The 22,634-nt window shown below is 45.4% G+C and overlaps 1 protein-coding gene across 1 annotated transcript in view; it reads left to right on the top strand.

Annotated features, from left to right (window-relative positions):
• Nucleotides 1–22,634, top strand: part of SPIDR (scaffold protein involved in DNA repair) — a 290,555-nt gene that overhangs the window by 238,279 nt on the left and 29,642 nt on the right. Inside the window, exon 11 of the mRNA XM_040261173.1 lies at nt 8,012–8,152. Within this exon, the coding sequence (XP_040117107.1) occupies nt 8,012–8,152 (141 nt within the window). The remainder of the gene's footprint in view (nt 1–8,011; nt 8,153–22,634) is intronic.

The raw sequence follows: 22,634 nt of genomic DNA, 5'->3' as shown, positions 1-22,634 counted from the left end.
AGCCGGGCAGGTCTCCAGCGGTAGAGGAGCCCCTCCCCCACGGCCTGGTACCAGGTGCTGACAGCCATGAGAGCGGGGGAGGGGTTTACTTGGTGAAGGTCAGTCTTTTCAGCTTGGGTGGAACCTTGAGCTAAGTGGCATTCTCTTGCCAGACTCTTAACTTGGAGGGTTTTGAATGGCAGACTGACAGGCTCTTTAACCCCTCCTCCCTGGAGACATCTTCTCTATGCTGTTTCAACATTTATCAACAGTGGACCACGTCTGAAAGCAGCAGTTTCCCTCCCATGCAAGGCTTGGGGTCCCAGCATCAGTGCTCAGCATGCATGAAAGTCACCTGCAGCCTGGGGCATGGTGTCACTGGGTGTCTTTGGCATCCTGGCTGGGGCTCCGAACATTCTCTGTTAAAACAACCACCTCCTGTGCCAGCTGCCGTGTTTCTACAACAGCATTTGGTCTGAGCCCTCCCAGCATCCCCATTACTCCCTAGTGGCAGGAGGTGGGCATGCTGGCTGTCCTGGGCCAGTGATTGACCCACCTGGGCCTGGACCCAAACCCTCCACCCCACACAGGCTGCTCGCTGCGGCTCCACACCACCCCAGAGCTGCCCACCAGGGTGACATCTCTACCTCCATCCATCTTTCCATAAACATAACTGATTTTAAATTAAGAATAATGCATGGGAATACCCGAATAGTAAGTAGTCTTTCCCCTTATGACCACTTTCCCTCTATCTTTGTCCTTGCATAGTATTTTCCGGCCTTCTCACAACTTCTAGAACGTGGGAAAACTCCCATGTTGCTGTCCCAGTTTTTGAGTGTGCTGTGTGCCCTGTGATTAAGTGTGTTCCTGTCAACCCTGTGCAAGACAGGCTTCCAGACCAGCCCTGGAAGGAGCCTTCTCCGACCACCTGGCCAGGCCCTTCCACCCCAGCACTTTCCCGCAGGCTTCAGCAGTCCCCTGCCTGTGCTCGTCTGTGTGCTGGGGCCAGGCCTTTCCCTGGGGAGGAGCCGAGGACCCTGCCCAGGCCTGGGCCTGCAGCAGTCCTGCTGTACTTAGCACACAAGAAACCTCTTGAGGCTGGGGCACTGTTCGGGGCATGGGGATGAGCGTGCTCGTGCCAGTGTTACTGACACTACGGTCCTCGAGGCCTCTCTGCGTCCCTCGAGGCCTCTCTGCGTCAAGCACTCCTGCGTCTGACCCAGTAATTTTGCACTTGGCTCATTTCTTGTGTTCACGCAAGTCAAGATGTCTTTTAAAGAAAAAAGAACAAGTCACACTTAAGTCTTTGAACTCAGAGAGTTTCCAAATACTCTCATAACTCACAAATAACGGCTGAAGAGCCCGGCACATGCTGGCTGTCCAGAGGGTCTTTGTTTGGCGAGGATGTGAGTTGCAGAGTCAGATAAGAACCAGCTTCTGGAGTAGCAGTGAGTGCACGGTGGACTCTCCCCTCACATATAAGCATTGTAGCTGCAGAAACTGAACAGCAATCATTTGAGCTTTTGGAAATTGTCCTAAGGGCACACAGCAGATGGAGGACATTCCATCTGTGGAATCATGGAAACCTACTATGTCTCAGTAAGAACAGCGAGTCTGTGGCTCTTGCGCCCTGACCCACTTCCTGCCAGCTGCTGCTGCTCTAGGCTCTGCTCCAGGGGCGCAGACAGGGCCCAGTCCAGCACTCGGTCTCCCTCTAGGAGGGCTGTCCACCACATCCCTCATCCCCAGGCCTCTGTTGAGAGGCTCCACCCCAAGTGTGGGGGGCCAAGAGTACCTCCCCTAGCTCACCCCCAGGGTGAGGGGCTCGCCCAGAAGACCAGAGCCCACCAGCACCCATGCTGGGGCAGAGGCATCTGTGCAGGCAGTGGGTACTGCCCAGAGGGAGGTGGTGCCCAAGAGTGAAGGGAACGGGATCTGGAAGAGCAGTTCACAGAGTACTTCAGGCAGATGACAGAGACACGAGCAGGTAATAGAGAGCATCAGGGAAAGAGCCGAGGGCCGCCCTGGAATTGCTGTCAGACTTGAGAGGCAGGAGGGGTGTGCTCAGGAGCAGTCGGAGCACCCACGGCGAGATGTGGATGCAAAGCTCACTGCCCTGCAGGCCTCCACACCACCTCTATCCCCACACTGGACAGTCAGCTTCTTGACCCATGGACAAATCTTATAGCCAGTATCAATGTCTTATAGCCACAGCATATTAAAAAAATGTCACATGTGTGGAAATTTAACACTAGTATCTTTAAGATAGATAGGGCATTCTTCTGGTTTCCACCTGCCAAATAACCACTCCCGAACAGAGTAGTGCATCAAGTGAGCAGACAGGGGTTTCCTGGTGTTCTTGGTATAAAATACTGTATTGCAAGGAAAATTGAACACACTAATAATTATATATGATTTTGGTGTATTTTTTCCTCTGTAGACCTGACAAAGTAAATTTTAGAAAAATTATCGCTAGCAACATTTTGGTGATGATTTTCAAGGAATACCTGTTAATATATTTGAATATTAATGTTTGGTAAAACATAATTTGATTGCTAAGTAATGTCTGATTCTTTGTGACCCCGTGAACTGCAGCATGCCTGCCTCCCTTGTCCTTCACTGTCTTCTGGAGTTTGCTCAAACTCATGTGCATTAAGTCAGTGTTGCCATCCAACAGTCTCATCCTCTGTTGCCTCTTCCTCCTCCTACCCTCAATCTTTCCAAGCATCAGGGTCTTTTCCAATGAGTCAGCTCTTTGCATCAGGTACAGAAAGTATTGGAACTTCAGCATCAGTCCTTCCAATGAATATTCAGTGTTGATTTCCTTTAGGATTGACTGGTTTGATCTTCTGGCTGTCTAAGGGACTCTCAAGAGTCTTCTCCAGCACCACAATTTGAAAGCATCAATTCTTCGGTGCTCAGCTTTCTTTATGATCTAACTCTCACATCTGTATGTAAAGGTTGATTAGCTGATTATTAAGTATAATATTAGGGGCTTCCCTGATAGATCAGTTGGTAAAGAATCCTCCTGCAATGCAGGAGACCCTGGTTCAGTCCCTGGGCTGGAAAGATCCCCTGGAGAAGGGAAAGGCTACCCACTCCAGTATTCTGAGAAGGAAATGGCAACCCATTCCAGTACTCTTGCCTGGAGAATCCCACGGACAGAGGCTACAGTCCATGGGGTTGCAAAGAGTCGGACACGACTGAGCGACTTCACTTTCAAGTATAATATTTATAGTTTTTCGTATCCTCTAATTGTTATGCTTTTAGACTGTGCTGCCATATGTGGCTATTTACATTTAAACTAATTACAGTTAGGTAAAACTTAAAATTCAGCTCCTCACCCACATTAGCTGCATTTGAAGCCTGCGTGGCTGCCACAGTAGCTGCAGGGCCACCTGTCAGCATGGTTTTTGAGCCCACACGCTGCTACAGGCTGCCGTTTTCTGCTTTGTTCCTCACTCTCACCATGTGTTCATCTGGTCTACCTGTCTTGAAATAAGGAGTTTAGCTCCATTTCTGGCTAATTTCTTAGCCTGGTAATTTCCCAATTTTGTACATTTAAAAAGAGATTTATGTTAAATATGTTTATATTTCATTTTATCTTATCGTTAAGAGTTCTCTTATGTAACATTATGTGGTCTTGGGCAAGACCCGAAAACCTTCTGATCTTCAGTTCTCTGTCTGCTGAGTGAGGGTGAGAATAATCACGCCCTCAGAGGCCATCTAAGGATAAAATGGTGCCCATGGAACAGGGCTTGGCACCCACCACCCACTGTCACAATGATGCATTTCTAACCCATGCCCACTTGAAAAAATTAACATTTGTTATTTTAAGCTTCTAACTTGTAGAATGACTTGCTATGTAGCAATAGATAGCTAATCGAATAACCAGTTAGTGAGGCACACAAAAACAGTGCAGGAACTCAAGACTTGAAAAATACACTTAAATGACTTGACTCACAGATCTCATACAGAACCATCTTTAACAACTAGCACATGTGCATTCTTCTTGGTTGATATTGTCTTAAACATTGATTGTGTGCTAGGCCATACAGCAGATCTCTACAAATGTAAGAGAACCAGCATATTCTTTCACTGTAGTGCAATTAAATTAGAGTTAATGGCAAAAATATGTGCATTTTCAATCCTTATAGAAAAAAATTTTAAATACTTCCAAATAATTCCTGGATCAAAGAAATAATAATGGAAAAATATTAATTAAAAATAATAATTAAAAATACCTAGAACTGATGAATAATCGTAAAAATACTAAGTATCAAATTTTACGTGATATCATTAATTTGATACTTAGAAGAAATGTTATAGTCTGAGCTCATTTTAGAATGAGGGAAGGTTCAAAATTAAATGAGCCAAGCCTCTAACATAAAAAGCAATTTAAAAATAATAGGATAAATACAAAGAAAATAGAAGGAAGGAGATTATAAGCATAAGGGTAGAAATTCATGACGTGAACTGAGTAAACAAAGCCAAGAGTTGGTTCTTTGAAATGATATAATAATAATTCAATGAAAAAACTCATAAAGAGAGGAGAGACGATATAAACAAGCACAACTGAAAAGGGAAGATATGAGGGTCAGCCCCATCAGTTAGAGATGCAGTGAGAGGGCATTGTTCTATCTTTATGCTAATAAACTTGAAAATGTAAACAGAATGGATAAACCCCTAGAAAAATATAACTTACCAGAAAATCCCCAAAAGTTCAACTATTATTCAAGAAATTAAGAGTTAAAGTCGTCCCAGGTAAAGAAAGCACGATAGCGAAGTCATTTTATTACTAAATCCTTTCCAAGTCACGTGTCGAAAAACTCATGACTCAAGTCATGTACAGAGTTTTCACATGAAAAAGGAATTCCTGTCAGCTCATTATCTGAAGTGGATATAGAGAATCCTGATACCAAATCTGAGAGAGAAAATTAAAGGTCCATATCACTCATGGGTATAGACAACAGAAGTCTGAATACATAGCAGAATCGTTGCTCTTTCTTGGGAGTAAAAAATTGGTTTCATATTTGGTAAACTGTCATTGTCATTTACCACATCAGCAAAGGAGATGAAAACATAGTCTTTTCATTGACTACAAAAAATGCATTTTATAAGCTCTAAGACCCATTCATGATTTTTAAAATTTCTCAGTAAACTAGGAATCTTTAACCTGATGAAAAATATCTACCACCAAAAAAAAAAAAAAAAAAAAAAAACCTGAGGATACATACTTTCTTTAAAACCAAGAACACAGTGAGGATGCCATGTCACTGCCTCTGTTCATTGTGGCACTGAAGACATTTGAGGGCAGTCAGAAGAAATGATGCAAAAAGAGCATTGGGGCTGGGAGGTGGACGCTTTCCTTATGCCCAGACCAGATGGTAACATGAACCTTACACTAGAAGTGTTGTGAATAGTAAACTCCATTCAGTTCAGTTCAGTTGCTCAGTCGTGTCCGACTCTTTGCAACCCCAGGAATTGCAGCACGCCAGGCCTCCCTGTGCATCACCAACTCCCGGAGTTCACTCAGACTCACATCCATCGAGTCCGTGATGCCATCCAGCCATCTCATCCTCTGTCGTCCCCCTCTTCTCCTGCCCCCAATCCCTCCCAATATCAAAGTCTTTTCCAATGAGTCAACTCTTCGCATGAGGTGGCCAAAGTACTGGAGTTTCAGCTTTAGCATCATTTCTTCCAAAGAAATCCCAGGGCTAATCAGCTTCAGAATGGACTAGTTGGATCTCCTTGCAGTCCAAGGGACTCTCAAGAGTCTTCTCCAACACCACAGTTCAAAAGCATCAATTCTTCAGCACTCAGCCTTCTTCACAGTCCAACTCTCACATCCATACATGACCACAGGAAAAACCATAGCCTTGACTAGATGGACATTAGGATTGATGAATTACAGGAGCTGATTGTACTTTCCATCCATTGGCCGCAAAGAAAAACACAATCTAAAACAGCAAGCACAACCATGTGCAGTCTAGTCACAGACCTGACAGGTGGAACACGAGCTGTACAGAGAACCATGTTCTAAAAACTGGCCTGAGCACCCCTCCCTTCCTCCAAGGCAGGACGGACTCCTGGTGCCTCCCTGTGCTAGCCTGAGTGCCCTTCCTGCTCACAGCCCCAGAGTTCACCCCGCACCATCTCCTTACAGTGAGAAGATTCAAGCTACTGCAGTCACCCCCAGGGTACTGCCTCCCTGCGAAGGCGTTTGTGTTCCCTGAATGTGATGTAATTTATGGGAAACACCTCTTGATTCAGGAAAAACAAGTTGACCAAGGGCCTTTCTGTGCAGACCTGCAGTGGTTTTTGGAGCTTGCTGGTCATGGGCAGGGAACACTGCAGTGCCTGGGGCTCCTGGGTGCTCCTTAGCCCGCTCCCACTGGGAGTGTGCTGACCACCACCCCACCCCACCCCAGCTCCCGTCCCCATGGGCCAGGGGCACAAAGCCGCCTGTGAGAGCAGAGCAAGGCGGGCGGGGGTGTGTGCTGCGTGTGAACATGGTGAGGAGAGTAGTAGGGGGACCTGAGTGCCTTCCTCCCCCACAAGGCAGGATGGACTCCAGGCAGAAGAATAAACAGGAGCACCCTTCCTGGGTCATCTGTGACATGGGCAAACGTCAGAGCAGGTTTAAGGCAAGGGTAGGCTCCAGTTCCCCACCTCCCCCTTCTCAGCACAAGCAGTCAGAAATTCTCTCTAGTTTCAGGTAGCTCTGAAATGTATACATTACCATATGCAGAATAGATAGCTAGTGGGAAGTTGCTCTGTGCCCTGAGGAGATCAACCCAGTGCTCTGTGATGACCTAGTGGGGTGGAATGGGGTGGGGTGGGGAGGGAGGTTCTAGAGGGAAGGGATATATAATCACTTATGGCTGATTCCCATTGTTGTATGGCAGAAACAAACACAACATTGTGAAGCAATTATCCTCCAATTAAGACAAAAAATTCTAGTCTTAAAAAGCAGATCCTTTTGGATTCTGTGGAAGAAGGCAAGGGTGGAATGATTTCAGAGAAGCATTGAAACATGTATATCATCATAAATGTGAAATAGATCGTCAATCCAGGTTCGATGCATGAGACAGGGTGCTCAGGGCTGGTGCACTGGGATGACCCTGGGGGATGGGATGGGGAGGGAGGTGGGAGGGGAGTTCAGGATGGGGAAAACATATACACCCATGGCTGATTCATGTCAATGTATTTCAAAAACCACTACAATATTGTAAAGTCATTAGCCTCCAATTAAATAAATTAAAAAGCAGATCCATGGAGGTTTTTGCATACATCTTGACTTCATATGTGTTAACAGTAATACAGAGCAGTGTGAAATGCCCCAGGGGTCAGTCAGGCGACCGATGGCGTGGGAGTGGGTTGAGGATCCCCTGCCCTGCCCTCTCACGGCTGGCAGATGGAGCCTGGTCACTCAGCCCTGCCTCAGCCTGAGTTAGACTAGGAGCAGAGGAGCAAGTCAGGGCAAACTGAAGGGCTTCCCTCCCAGAGGCTCTGCATTGCGGAATGGTCAGGGGACAAAACCACAGGATAGGTGTAACACGGAAGCGTGTGCTGTCTTCATCCCTGCCTTCACACGGCAGGTTGCTCCAAACAGGACAGGATCGTGAGAGACCGTGGCTCCGTGTTGAGCGTCCATACAAAACATAAATGTTTCTGTTACGACAGACAGGGTAAACAAGAGGAAAGGGGCTACTCTGTGTCTGGCAATGATAAAATACTTGATTTCAAAAGTGGTCTCTGTGTGCTGTTGTAAAGCACATTGGGTTTAGGGAGTAGTTATCTTCCTGAAGAGAATTCTGTCTCCTACTGTTTTCTGTGGGTGGTGGCCCACACACTTGCTGGTACAAATCTAAGAAGTGCATGTTTTAGTTCAGTATTGTTCATTTATCCTGGTTCGCCTATTTAGGAAGATGCCTACAGTGGATTTCTGTTGAAGGAGAAGGAAATTCTGGTCTCTGTACCGAATCAAAACCTGTTTCCTAAAGAGCAAATGTGGATGCTTTTTTTGTAGAGTCTGCCTTCTTGTGCAAGATGCCCTTGGACTCTTCAGTGAGGTGCACTCGGAGGGCGACATACTGAAGGACAGGCAGCTGGAGGGGAAGTGCTGCAGGCTGTCAGGCATGAAGGTTCTGCAGAAGGTCACCAGAGCAAGGTGAGACATCTGTACTTGTATTTTTAAAGACAAACTAGGCCTGAAAGTTTGCCTCTAAAACAAGGCCCAGAGTTGGGTTAAGCCCATAAAGTATTTCTGAGAGAAACATTATAAGTGACAACAGAAATAATGTTGCAAGTTTAGTGATTCACAATTTTATTAAGATTAGGATTAAAAATGCTATATATGTGTCTTTTAATTCTAAAGTTTTTTCTATGTATTATCTATACTAATAAGGTAGCTTTGTATAAGTCAGTTTATATAAATGAAAACACAACTTTGTGAAAAGGCATTTCAAAACTCTTATTTTGCCGTGTTTTTTGCTTTCCATGGCAAGAAAGCGTATTTTCTGTCGAGTTGCATGGCACCTCACCCCTTGATGTTGTTTTGGATAGGAATGGTACATGGATCTGGCCCAGCGGTTCGTTGTTCCATTCCAGTAATCATCTTAGTCTTGAATTAGGGGAAAGAAGAACGTTTTTAATGGAACTATTCAGTCATGTAGAGAATTGTAAACAGTGAATTTGGGGGTTTCTCATTGGAGCCTCTTTCCTCAAACAGCATGTCATTGTAGGTCTTGATGTCGGTGTTTTGCTGGAGTAACGTCTGAGCTTGTCACACTGTCTGAGGGAGGGCAGTCCCATCATGCGCACATGCGGTCCGACCTAGAGCAGGTTGGAAGCCAGTGGTCTGCACTGCAGCCGTCTGCTGTGGTCTTCCTAAACTTTGAACGTTGCCAAGCATTCCTCCGCCCGACCTCCATCCACAGTCTGCTCTCCCATCCCGGCTCTGTGCCTCATCTGTCTTTCACATGGGCAGGTGAGCAGTGGCTCCACCCAGGACCCTGCTTTCCTGAAGCACAGACCCCCTGTGAGCCCTGCGTTGATTCACGCACATTTGTCTTATAGCAGGTGCTTCCGCCTGTTTGTGGAAAGGTGGCTGTATTGTAATGTAATTGCCTTATAGGTTAGGCACAGCACTGCCCAGATATTTGGAAAGCCCTACTGGGCTGCATGAACCTTGTCCTTACGAAGTTGAACCTCATTTAGCCCTTGGTTTCAGAATCACAAGCATCTGGAAAGACCGTGTGTAGTTGTGGTAAGTGAGGTGTTGCCCCGACATTAGCCTGGCGGCAGTAACTCCACTGGCCCCATGTAGACCTCCCAGAGGTGCACTCAGCACAGTTCCCCCCGTCACCACCACACGCCAGGTACAGGGGCCTCTGCATCACGTGCATCTCAGTGGAACCCCTCCAGCTTGCAGATCTCTGGAGTGTTGCAGGCCAAGGGGCTGCTTCTGGGGACACACTCCCTGCTGGTGAAGGCAGGACTCACCTCCAGGGCCATGCTTCTGGGGACTGACAGAGCCTGGGGCCCAGGGACTCTGGCTCCATAAAGCACCTGCTCTTTACCATGAAGCCACAGAACCATCTGTGTACCTGACATTTAATCGGGTTCTTGTGAGTTGTACTGGAGGTATACTGCTGTCTACAGCGTTGTCATAGGACATTTTTTTTCTGTAGGAAATGCTGAGTAGTCTAAATAATTTGTTTACAGACAAACTTTTGGAATCCACTCCATTTTTAAGTTGAACTAAAATTTGACTAAATGTCTTTTAGTTGCTAAGTCATGTCCTACTCTTTGCCACCCCATGGACTATAGCCCCGCAGGCTCCTCTGTCCATGGGATTTTCCAGGCAAGAATAATGGGGTGGGTTGCCATTGAAATAGTTGATACTTCTTTTTAGGTTGGAATTAATTTATTTATCTTATGTATTTAACTTTACTTTGACATGTAACCATCCAAATAGATTGTCTTTTTGTTCTTTTGGAAGCTATATTTCTTCAAAACAAATTATTTAATAGTTTTGGAATGCTGAATGTTATAATTGCCTATTAGTGACATCACCCACTGTCAGTCATCCATCCATGGCCCAGTAAACAAAAACTGCCTCTTTTTCCCCCCAAATTATTGTGTTTCATAGCAACTCATAAACCTTAACAAAATATATTTGTCATAAACCTTAACAAAATAGACTTACTTCCCAAAATTCAAGCTAAAATGATTACTTATAATTATCTAACTCCAATATCTAATATAGAAAGTGACTTCTTTGCCAGTTGGAAGGTAGTTTTATGTCTGGGCTAAGCCATGGGGTCTTTTAAATTTTAGCTCCTGGGTTTCTTCTGGTTCACCGTCATAGTGGCAGCTTTGGGTGGACTGATGGCCTTGGGGCTGGGCCCCTGTGCAGGGCACCCCACCCTGTTCACCTGCCCCGCTTGGAATGGTTGAACAAAAACAGCCGTCTTTTGTGTTTCTCTGACACATTTATTTTTGGTGTTTTGTATCTGTACTGACCAATTAAAATGAGAAGAGTCAGGAAAATAGCCTGGATATAATGGCAAAGACCATTTCAAATAGCACTGCTGAGCCCACCCCTGCTCTGCTCTCTTCCTCCCCAGGACTCTGGCTGTTTGTCCAGGGACAGGCGTGTCCCCTGACCTTTGTTCTCCCAGGTGGCCTCTGCAACGGTTTAGAGGTCAGATAGGCTGAAAACTCACTTTACTTTGGTGTCATAATTCTGGGTATGAGCTTTATCTTTTTCTTGCTGATTAGTATGTAATCTTATTTTTATGTGATACAGCAATACTGAGGGAAAATAGAACTTTTCTGAAATATATTAACCCTAGAAGTATAGAAAACACAGTAGCAACATTTTTGCAGGGGAGGGGAACCTCTTTCAATTCAAAATCCTGCTAGTACTTATGTCCCAACTTGTTAAAACCAAAGCTACTAACCCTCTAAGGTACAGTATTAGTTTATAAGGTACTACTTTGTTTAGATTTTTTTCAGTGGCACTTTGAGAGTAATGTACTGAAGACTGTTGAAGACTGTTGTTAAGTCAGCCCTCACTTCCCTAGTGGCTCAGAGGTTAAAGCGTCTGCCTGCAATGAGGGAGACCTGGGTTGGATCCCTGGGTCAGGAAGATCCCCTTGAGAAGGAAATGGCAACCCACTCCAGTATTCTTGTCTGGAGAATCCCATGGACAGAGGAGCCTGGTGGGCTACAGTCCACAGGGTCGCAAAGAGTCGGACACGACTGAGCGACTTCACTTTCACTGTATACAGATGAGTCTGCCTGAGTGCTGACCATGGTGAAGGAGCAACTTCCACGGTCTTTGACCTTGAATTGTCCCCCTTTGAATCGAAGACTAGACCTGCCCAAGGACTGGGGCGGTTGTTGCTTTAAGTGATGAGGTCTTAAATGTCTGGTCTCAGATTTCCTGAAAGCAGTGAGTGAAAAGAATGTTGAGACATCTTGATCTTGCAAATAGAAATTTTCTCCTCAACTTGGTAAGATGTTATCTGTGAAGACGTAAAAGTAGGGCTAAGAGAAAGTATAATTCATTTATTCTTTAAATATTTGGTGCCTGTTTGTGCTATGCATCTGGTTAGTTACTGCTCTGCTAGATTTGGGGGATATATCCTAAACCAGAAAGTACTGAAATAAAAAGTCAGTCAGATGAAGCCTCAAATCCTGTTAACTAGGAATTCTGCAGTGACCCAGGAAAAATTAGGGCCCCTAGGAGTTTTTGAGAGAAGAAACGAAGAGGTAACAAAATTGAAAATGGAGTAGAGTTGATTCTGCTCTTGTATATAATATAAGAGCTTTTAATATATTTGAAAGAGAGGGAGAGACTGGGGCAGGGGTGCAGACCTGGGAATCTCTGCAGCCACTGAGGGCAGAAGGAGGGACCTGGCGCCATGGATTTGTAACTCCCAGTAGCTCCGGGGTGGGAGTCGGGAAATTCTCCAGGGAGCCAAGACTGATGCCAGGAGTGTAGATTAGCCCTTTCCTGCTCGAGCTCACAGACCAGCAGGAGAGCCAGGAGGAGGTCCTGAAACACACCCGCCAGTGAGTGCAGACACAGCAGCCATTTTGTGGGGCTCAGAGGGCAGGTTCAGATTTGGGGACCCTGGAGAGAACCGCAGGAGTCTGGGGCTGAGGACTCAGGGGAGGGCAGGAGGACACACCCCCTTGGTCAAGACATCCACTCCCCCGCCTGGGGCGGAGACTGGTAAGCTTTGAGGATAGTGTGAGGGGTTGGGCATGCTGCTGCTGCTAAGGCACTTCAGTCGTGTCCGACTCTGTGTGACCCCATAGATGGCAGCCCACCAGGCTCCCCCATCCCTGGGATTCTCCAGGCAAGAACACTGGAGTGGGTTGCCATTTCCTTCTCCAGTGCATGAAAGTGAAAAGTGAAAGTGAAGTCGCTCAGCCGTGTCTGAGGGGGGTGTATTTCAGAGAATGGTCCAATTAATAGTGTTTACATGCCAGCTTTTGTTTTAAAGGTAACAGATTAAGTACCAATCGTCTTTAAGTTTGAAACCAAGCTTAGTTAGCTTGCTCACAAACTAACCCATGCCCAGGAGGTCAGAAGCCCCCATCCCACCCCCAGCCCTCAGCACTTCCTGTCCAGAGCAGTCACCCTTTGTCCCAGGTACCAGCCCCTCCTGCCCTCAGATCCGGGCTCTCTGAGGCCCTCTGCCTCCTGCAGCAGCTCCCTTGGCCCAGCGCTCAGGGCTGTGTAGGCTTCTCCTGACCTGTATCCCACCCGAGGGGTGTATTCTGATGTAAATTTGAGTGACATCTTAGTGATAATATGCAATTATCAACACCTGACTGAGGAGCCCTGGAATTGCTCCCCTAGCTGGCCTGTGCCAGGTACAGGCTGCCCAGCCCAGAGTCCCAGAGGCTTACTGACATACAGACTGGTTCTCAACCCAGTCTCTCCCCTCTGCATGGTGTAGACCATTGTGGATTAGCATACCTCGTGGCCAGTGTCCACGCTGGCCTGCCCATCGCTAGGCTCTGTGAGTGCAGGCTCTGTTTCTCACTCACCATTGTACTTCCTGTGCACGGTTCAATTCCTGGCACCTGAAAGGCTCATAATAAGTGTTTGCGGAATGGACATTAGTTATTTGCTTGGATTCATCTTAGATTTTCCTCAACAAGATTTGAACTTGTGCTTTCTTAGCAATAATCACTGGTGCACAGTTTTAGAGGGAAGAGTGGAGACTAAGTTGTCCGAAGACCAAGTGCAGATGGGAAACACATCCTCTGTGTACCCTGGGCTGGGACCCTGGGTCCTCCCCACTGTGTCCAGGGGCACGCGCTTGAGGGTGTTGGGAAAGCACTTTGTCAGGGATGGGAACCCAGCTTATGGAGGAGGGCCTGGAACAGGTGAGGGCGACTAGCCCAGGTCAGGCTCTGCTGTGACTCTGGGCCCTGGGGCATCAGTTTCCTGGAGGCCCTTGTGTGACCAGGTGCATGGAGGGGCAGCACAGGAAGCTTTTAGGAACCGTCCACACAAGTGGACGGGGCTTGGGGGCCGTCGTTGAGGCATCATCTCAGATGCTGTTTCAGCAGAAAGCGTGTCTGGTGAGCGCTTTCCTGGGAACAGAAGCCTCAATGACTTCCTCTTTTGATTCCCTTCTTCAAACGGCTGCCTCTTAAAGAGACACACTTCCCTTGGGGTTTGCGCATTGCTGTGGTTGGAATCCTCTTTCAAGAGACATACTCAAGAAATCTTTCATCATTTTGAAAAATTGTTCCTGGTAGGTTCACCACCCAGTTAATGGCAGGAGAATAAAGTGTCGCTGAAAGAGAATGTACTAAATCCTAAAACCAAGGATGCTCAAAAAACTGGCCAAAAGGGACGAAGGACTGACCCATGTAGAACACTTTGGGCGTTCTCGCTTCACTCAGGATGCTGAGTGAAGAGAGTCCACGCAGAAGGCTGCATGCACGCTGTGGGGTCCCGCTTACGTGAAACAGAGGAAACCCATGGCGACAGAGTGCAGGTTGGCGCTCGCCAGGCAGGAGGAGAGCAGGGGGTGACTGCTGGTAGGCACCGCGTCTTCCTGGGACGGTGACAGTATTCCAGGACTGGACGACGTTGTGAGTGTGCTCACTGCCAGTGAACTATGCTGTGTGACTTGGTTAATCCTGCGTCATGTGAATTTCACCTCATTCTTTTAAAGGGACATAAATGAATTCATTGCCCAAAAAGTACACTGTGTTATGAAAACAGCTACAAATGTGTCATAAGTCCAGTTGGAGAAGAATAGTTTCTAAATGGAATGTCTAGGCATAATTTCACATCACTCCAAAAGACCCAGTTAGGGAGTTAGGGGCTCAGGAGGAAATGTCGAGTATTGAACTTGAACCGTAAAGATTATTTCTGGGAAACTAGGACAGATTTATTTAGTAAACTGGGCACTTCTAAATCATTCATTACCTTTATCATTCAATGAACAACCCTTAAGAAGAGAAAACTCTTGTATATCTCTCTGTGTAACCAGTGATGGAGACATTGACAAAGGGGAAAACCGGCAGATTACAGAGAGGCTCATACACCCACCAGGTTGATCACAGGAAGAGGAGGAGAGAGAACCGCAAACCACCTGAAAGAGGCGTTTGAACTGTGTAGGCCAAGCATTAACCACTGTCAGGATCACTACCCTAGTAGTGCTTCAAAAAGCCATCCAATAAAAAGAAGTTCACCCTGTCTGTTGGTGGTTAGATACAGAAGTTCTGCCCCGAGGGCCCTCTGCATGTCTGTCCCTGTCAGTGGTTCAGGAACCCAGCGGCTGAGTGTGGATGCAGGGCTGAAGTCAGTCCAGTCGGCGGGAAGCGGACCTGCCAGCGGGGCTGCACTGACAGTCCAAGGAGGTTTCTGCTGGAGCGGGTGGGGCTTTACCCAGAGGCTTTCAGGGTGTGGCTGGTGAGGTTCATCCAGTTCATGGCAGACACCCATGGGAGGGCACGTCCCCACCCATAAGTTCATTCCTCTTATCTCTTGACCAAAAATAGACTGTCTTGCTGGAGCCAAGTGTTACTTATCCTCATGTCCTCTGTAGCAATTAATAGAGGGTGCAGTGAAAACCTGACCAAAATGATGAGGTCTGAACCACAGCAGACTGTCACAGTAGTTCTTGGCCATTTGAAAACATAAAGGAATTGTTAGTAGCAATCTCAGAAGTGGCTCAGACACCTCCCCCACCTTGCTCCACCCTCTTCCCCCAATGACTTGAGGGACACAGTCAAACCCAGTTCACTGGGGTGATTTTGGCAGTGTCGGCCTGACTGATGCAAGGGGCTTGCTTAGCAAAATCAAAGCTTCAGGAGCAACACCGGTCTGAGTAGAGGCAGTGGAGGGGAGAGCAGGGCTCCGCACCACTGTCTGTGAGTCTCATCTCAGGCGTCGTCCGTGCGCTGGGGGCTGACCCCTCAGGCATCAGGCAGGACAGGTAGCGCTCGCCTTCCCAGGTGGTTGTGATTCGTGAGTTCACACACAGAAGTGGTTCTGCATACCTGAAAACACCATACTAGTGGTTCTGCCCTTGCTCCTCCTACTTTTTTCTCTTTTCCAATTAACTAAAAGTAGGAGCTCTGGTCAGCATTAATCTAACTCTTTCTTTTCTTGTTTTTACAAACAAAATGGGAAGAGTACGATGAGTAATTTAGAAGAATGATAACTAGAGGTTGGAAGTGTTTGTTTTTTTTTTTTTTCCAGGATAGAACAGAAGTCAAGTTGGCCTTGTTAATTATAACAGTGGGCAAGAAGGGGTAATGAAGCCAGTGGAGTTAAAAGTACAGAGAGATTTTAGCTAAAACAGGAATCCAAGAGACCAGAAGGAAGGTCAGCTGATACAGGAACATAAAAACATCTGCTGCCTAACTCTGGTTAGTAATTTATCCAGTGAATTTACCTGCAGCACAGTAAGTCTAGAATTCAGCCAGTGGACAGGATTTTTTTGCTTTTTCATTCATTCCTTCTCTTACAAATCTCAGTACTCCCCTTCTCCCCACACTCATCTCACAAAAATCATAATGATCTACCTGTAGGGGACCAGCAGTTTTAAAGCTTTCAAACTTTTAAAAAACAGAAGTCCAAACAGCAAGCTCTGTGTTAATAACAAATCTGCATAGAGCTTTTCTGTTTAGAACTAGGATGTGGTGGGTTGGGCCACCATGGCCCCCACCCAGCTCCTGGGGCTGCATGATTGGGAAGTGATCACTGAGGACTGACTTTTGTTCTGGACATTTCACATATCAACATGGTTCTTTCTTGAGACTTCCCTGGTGGTCCAGTGGCTAAGACTCCTAAGGCAAGGGGCCTGGATTCCATCTTTGGTCGGGGAACTGGATCCCGCATGCTGCAGCTAAGATTTGGCACAGCCAAATAAATAAAACTAAATATTAAAAAATATATATATGGTTCTTTCTCTTCCTCTCTCAGCATAATAACCTGTGGCAACAGGCCTTATCGTGGGGCACTGGGCCATTTAATTCAGAAGCTTGGTGGGATGTTCCTTGTTCATCTCAAATATGAAACACAAATGCTTGATTTTGCTTTTATTAAGTGCCTTCTCAAATTTGGAGAATCTTACATATTATAATTTTAGGTAGAACCCCCTTAAATCTTTCTGTTTGCAGTAAAATACCTGTCTGTTCATATAGGACGTGGAAGTGGGAAGAGAAGTGTCACCGTCACCGTGGTCCTTCTTTCTTTCCCTTCAACTCTCTAGCCCGCTGGCAAATTAGGTCATGTTACTGTGTTTTTAAGTAAAGACCCGGAAGCTCCTGAGACTAAGTAATAACTTGGCTGCAGGTCAGGGGTGGGCCTGGAGCCTGGTCCTCCAGAGGCCAGCGCCTGCATCTCTGGTGCTCCAGCCTACATGTAGTTACTTCCAGTTCCAGGGGAATTCACTTCTGATTTCTCATTTGCTTTATAGATGTAATCCCTGGCCCTCAGATCAGAAGTCTGACCATTTCTTGTCAGGAGTGATGTAAATTTAGATTCTTGGTGTTTTCCATTGTTTTTGTTAAACAGCAGCGGTGAGCCATCTCTGCTGGAATTATCTTGAATGATAGGAGGAACGTCAGATACATACTAAATAATTGCACTGAATGCCTCAGGTTTAGTTCAACATTTTTTTTTCCTGTTTAGACACTTACTAATGAAAATATGACTTTTAAGAACTGGACATTTTCGTTACTATTTTTCATTATAGTATAGTCAGTTTCATTACTATTCTTTTTAAACCAAAGACTTTGCTCGTCTGCCTGGAATCACTGACCGTGGAGAGAGTGGTCCCAAGGGTGCCCTGGGGCTGGACCACATGTTGGAGAAGCGTCAGACCAGGCCTCTCAGGATTATCTGTGGGAGATCATGGTACAGCTGCTGCTGTCACTGGTTGTTAATACATGGAGAAAAGGAAATTTAAACATCTCCTTCCCTCTGGGCATTTACTCCACATCTTTCTCCACGAATACAAAGTTGTCTATAAACAAATAAGAATGGTTGCTTTTCTCTTTGTTGTTTCCAACGGTCCTTTCCAGTTTCTGCCACTACTAGTAACGGACACGTGTGTGTGCCCTGTGTCTCCTTTACTGATCTTTTCACTTAGCCTTGTTTATGGGGAAATGTGACAGACATGAGAGCCGTTCCTGAGTACAGGGTAGAGTGAACAACTATAGGGCTACCCAAGATGCCACCACCAAATTCAAAGAACAAAACATGCTGGGCGTCCAGGCACCACCCCATGCCCCAAGATCTCTGCAGCCCTGGTTTCCTCTGCTGTCTTCTTTGTAGTTTTACCATTTTATGTTTGTCCTTAGAGCCCAGTCACTTGGCAGAGGGTTGTGTTGATTTGTTGCTTGTGCCCACGTAGACCATCCCCACAGGAGAGCAGAGGGTCTTCCGAGGGGTCTGTGCAGGGCAGCTACGTGGTATGTGAATTCGTGGTGATGGAGTAGATTGTGAAGAGGCTAGCTTGTTTCAAATATGAGAGCGCACTGGTAATGTTAGTGTATGTATCTATCAGAAAACCTGGGCTGACAGTTTTTGTGTGGAATGTGAGTGTTCCTGCCTCCACACTGGTAAGTAGGTTATGTGATACTGTTGAAGTGATAAAGACCTCCTGGGCCATGAGACAAGCCTGAGAACTGTCTGCAATTCTGGACAGCAGCAGCTTGCAGCAAGAATTCCTTACTTCCCTCGCTGAGTGTGTGTGTGTCTGTGTGTGTGTGGCAGTTCCTGCCCAGGTAGAACAGAAATGCACAAAGTACTTGTTCTATACAAACTTGTGCTCAATTCAGTTCCGTTCATTTGCTCAGTCGTGTCCAGCTCTTTGTGATCCTATGGATTGCAGCACACCAGGCTTCCCTGCCCATCACCAACTCCTGGAGCTTACTCAAACTCATGTCCATCGAGTCGGTGATGCCTCCAACCATTTCATTCTCTGTCATCCACTTCTCCTCCTGCCTGCAGTCTTTCCCAGCATCAGGGTCTTTTCCAATGAGTCAGTTCTTCACATCAGGTGGCCAAAGTATTGGAGTTTCAGCTTCAGCATCAGTCCTTCCAATGAATATTCAGGACTGATTTCCTTTAGGATAGACTGGTTTGGTCTCCTTGCAGTTCAAGGGACTCTCAAGAGTCTTCTCCAACACCACAGTTCAAAGTATCAATTCTTTGGTCCCCAGTTTTCTTTATAGTCCAACTCCCATACCCATACATGACCACTGGAAAAACCAGAGCTTTAACTATACAGACCTTTGTTGGCAAAGTAATGTCTTTGCTTTTTAACATGCTGTCTGCTACTGCTGCTGCTGCTAAGTCGCTTCAGTCGTGTCCGACTGTGCGACCCCATAGATGGCAGCCCACCAGGCTCCCCCATCTCTTGGATTCTATAGGCAAGAACACTGGAGTGGGTTGCCATTTCCTTCTCCAGTGCATGAAAATGAAAAGTGAAAGGGAAGTCGCTCAGTCGTGTCCGACTCTTTGAGACCCCATGGGCTGCAGCCTATCAGACTCCTCCGTCCATGGGATTTTCCAGGCAAGAGTACTGGAGTGGGGTGTCATTGCCTTTTCCGAATATGCTGTCTAGGTTGGTCATAACTTTCCTTCCAAGGAGCAAGCGTCTTTTAATTTCATGGCTGCAGTCACCATCTGCATCTGATTTTGGAGCCCAAAAAAATGAAGTCTCTCACTGTTTCCCCATTTATTTGCCATGAAGAAATGGGACCAGAGGCCATGATCTTCGTTTTCTGAATGTTGAGCTTTAAGCCAACTTTTTCACTCTCCTCTTTCACTTTCAAGAGGCTCTTTAGTTCTTCTTTGCTTTCTGCCATAAGGGTGGTATAATCTGCATATCTGAGGTTACTGATACTTCTCCCAGCAATCTTGATTCCAGCTTGTGCTTCATTCAGCCCAGCATTTCTCATGATGTACTCTGTATATAAGTTAAGTAAGTAGGGTGACAATGTACAGCCTTGACGTACTCCTTTTCCAATTTGGAACCAGTCTGTTGTTTCATGTCCTGTTCTGACTGTTGTTTTTTGACCCACATAGAGATTTCTCAGGAGGCAGGTTAGGTGGTCTGGTATTCCCATGTCTTTCAGAATTTTCCACAGTTTGTTGTGATCCACATAGTCAAAGGCTTTGGTACAGTCAATAAAGCAGAAGTAGATGTTTTTCTGGAACTCTCTTGCTTTTTTGATGATCCATTGGATGTTGGCAATTTGATCTCTGGTTCCTCTGCCTTTTCTAAATCCGACTTGAACATCTGGAGGTTCACGTACTGTTGAAGCCTGACTTGGAGAATTTTGAGTATTACTTTGCTAGCGTATGAGATGAGTGCAATTGTGCAGTACTTTGAACGTTCTTTGGCATTGCCTTTCTTTGGGATTGAAATGAAAACTGACCTTTTCCAGTCCTGTGGCCACTGCTGAGTTTTCCTAATTTGCTGGCATATTGACTGCAGCACTTTCACAGGCTTTCTTATTTCTCCTTGCTATTCTTTGGAATTCTGCATTCAAATGGGTATATCTTTGCTTTTCTCCTTTGCCTTTCACTTCTCTTCTTTTGTCAGCTATTTTTAAGGTCTCCTCAGACAACTATTTTGCCTTTTTGCATTTCTTTTTGTTGGGGATGGTTTTGATCACTGCCTCCTATACAGTGTCACAAGCATGCATCCACAGGAACTCAGTCTATCAGATCTAATCTCTTGAATCTATTTGTCTCTTCCACTGTATGATCATAAGGGATTTGATTTAGGTCATACCTGAATGGTCTAGTGGTTTTCCCTACTTTCTTCAATTTAAGTCTGAATTTGGCAATAAGGGAGTTCATGATCTGAGCCACAGTCAGCTCCTGGACTTCTTTTTGCTGACTGTCTAGAGCTTCTCCATCTTTGGCTGCAAAGAATATAATCAATCTGATTTCGGTATTGACCATCTGTGATGTCCATGTGTAGAGTCTTCTCTTGTGTTGTTGGAAGAGGGTGTTTGCTATGACCAGTGCATTCTCTTGGCAAAACTCTTTTAGCCTTTGCTCTGCTACATTTTGTACTCCAAGGTGAAATTTGCCTGTTACTCCAGATATCTCTTGACTTCCTACTTTGGCATTCCAGTTTCCTATAATGAAAAGGACATCATTTTGGGGTGTTAGTTCTAGAAGGTCTTGTAGGTCTTTATAGAACCGTTCAACTACAGCTTCTTCAGCATTACTGGTCAGGGCATAGACTTGGATAACTGTGATATTGAATGGTTTGCCTTGGAGACGAACAGAGATCATTCTGTCATTTTTGAGACTACATCCAAGTACTGCATTTTGGACTCTTTTGTTTACTATGATGCCTACTCCTTTTCTTCTAAGAAATTCTTGCCCACAGTAGTAGATACAGTGGTCACCTGAGTTAAATTCACCCATTCCAGTCCATTTTAGTTTGCTGATTCCCAAAATGTCAGTGTTCACTCTTGCCATCTTCTGTTTGACTACTTCCAATTTACCTTGATTCATGGACCTAACATTCCAGGTTCTTATGCAATATTGCTCTTTATAGCATCAGACTTTATTTCAGTCACCAAAGTTGTGCTAGTTATTTATTTACCTAGTGTTTCGGCTGTTCTAGGCCTTTGTTGCTGCGTGGGGCTTTCCCTAGTTACAGCGAGCAGGGACTACTTGTCATTGAGGCGCTCAAACTTCTCATTACTGTGACTTCTCTTGTTGCGGCAAACAGGTGGTAGAGTGCATGGGCGCAGTAGTTGTGCACATGGGCTTAGTTGCTCCGTGGCCTGTGGGGTCCTCCCGGCCAGGGCTGGAATCTGTGTCCCCTGCATTGCAAAGTGGATTCTTTTTTTTTTAATCAGTAATTATAGCTTTGTTTATGAAAATAAACTTATGTTTAGCATTTGTTCACCAGTTTGAATACTACAGTTCCAACTTAAAAATATAAAAGTGACCATGTAAATTTCATTCTTTTCCCTTGTAAATGCCACCAGCATATCAATAAAGACATTTTTTAATGAACGCTTATCAACAGAGAAAATACTGAATTAATTTTGATACACCACATCATGGAATATCATGTAGCCTTTATAAAGAATTAAAACTATAACAAATGAGTTGGAAGAGATTTAGCAAAGTGGATTCTTAAGCACTGGACCACCAGGGAAGCTCTAGTTAATATTTTTATATCCTAGATCTTGAAGAAAGAATTAAGATTAGGAAGGACATTTAAAAAATATAACTAGCAGATATCCTGCAAAATGTGAGGTATTCCAAAATTATAAAATTATCTTACATGGTTATATAATAAATTTAAGTGATGGTACAAAGAAGTAGTAAAAAAAGGCTTAATTTCAGATGTGTATGCATTTCTTTTTTTCTTTTTTTTAACGTACAAAATTATACTGAGTTATAATTAACATACAATATTATATTAGTTTCAAGTGTACAACATAGTGATTTGATATTTTTATACATCATGAAATGGTCACCACTGTGTGACCAGTTACCACGGTCACCATAAATTGTTCTTTTGCCACATCTCCACTTCTGTATTGAGATCATGTCCCCTGATTCTGTCCCAGCTTCGCTGGGCTTCTCTTCCTTTCACTAGCTTCTGAGGAATCCAGCTCCTCTGTCTTACAGCTCTGCTGTCTTGTGTGGAGTGTCTGTTTGTGGCTTTAACCTTGTCAGTCTACCCTCTGAGCACTTAATTTTTTCAGTATCTCTATCTATAATTTGAAAAATATCATCCTGAAATGCATTGAATTAACCTTGGAACATGTTTAGTAATCCCCACACCTGTCAGGTGTTTGTGGGGTGTTCTTAGTAGAACATGATCTCTGAAGTCAGAGTGCCCGACTTGATGCCATCACTGTCTAAGTAAGGAACAGCTGATTTCTAATACAGTTGATTTCTAATTCAGGAATCTCCGCCAAAGAGGCACATCCCCATGAGCAGCCGCTCCCTCCCCCAACCCCCACCACTGTCAGCAGGCCCTGTCAGCTGTTCGTCTCCTGTCTGTCCCTGTGAGTTTGCACGTACTGAACATGTGATAGTGAGGAACCATGGATAGTGAGGAGCCATGGATCGTGAGGGGCCGTGGATCGTGAGGGGCCGTGGATAG

The sequence above is a fragment of the Oryx dammah genome, unplaced genomic scaffold, assembly GCF_014754425.2.
Source record: "Oryx dammah isolate SB20612 unplaced genomic scaffold, SCBI_Odam_1.1 HiC_scaffold_19, whole genome shotgun sequence".
Lineage (NCBI taxonomy): Eukaryota > Metazoa > Chordata > Mammalia > Artiodactyla > Bovidae > Oryx > Oryx dammah.
This window is presented reverse-complemented; position numbering and strand designations above follow the sequence as displayed.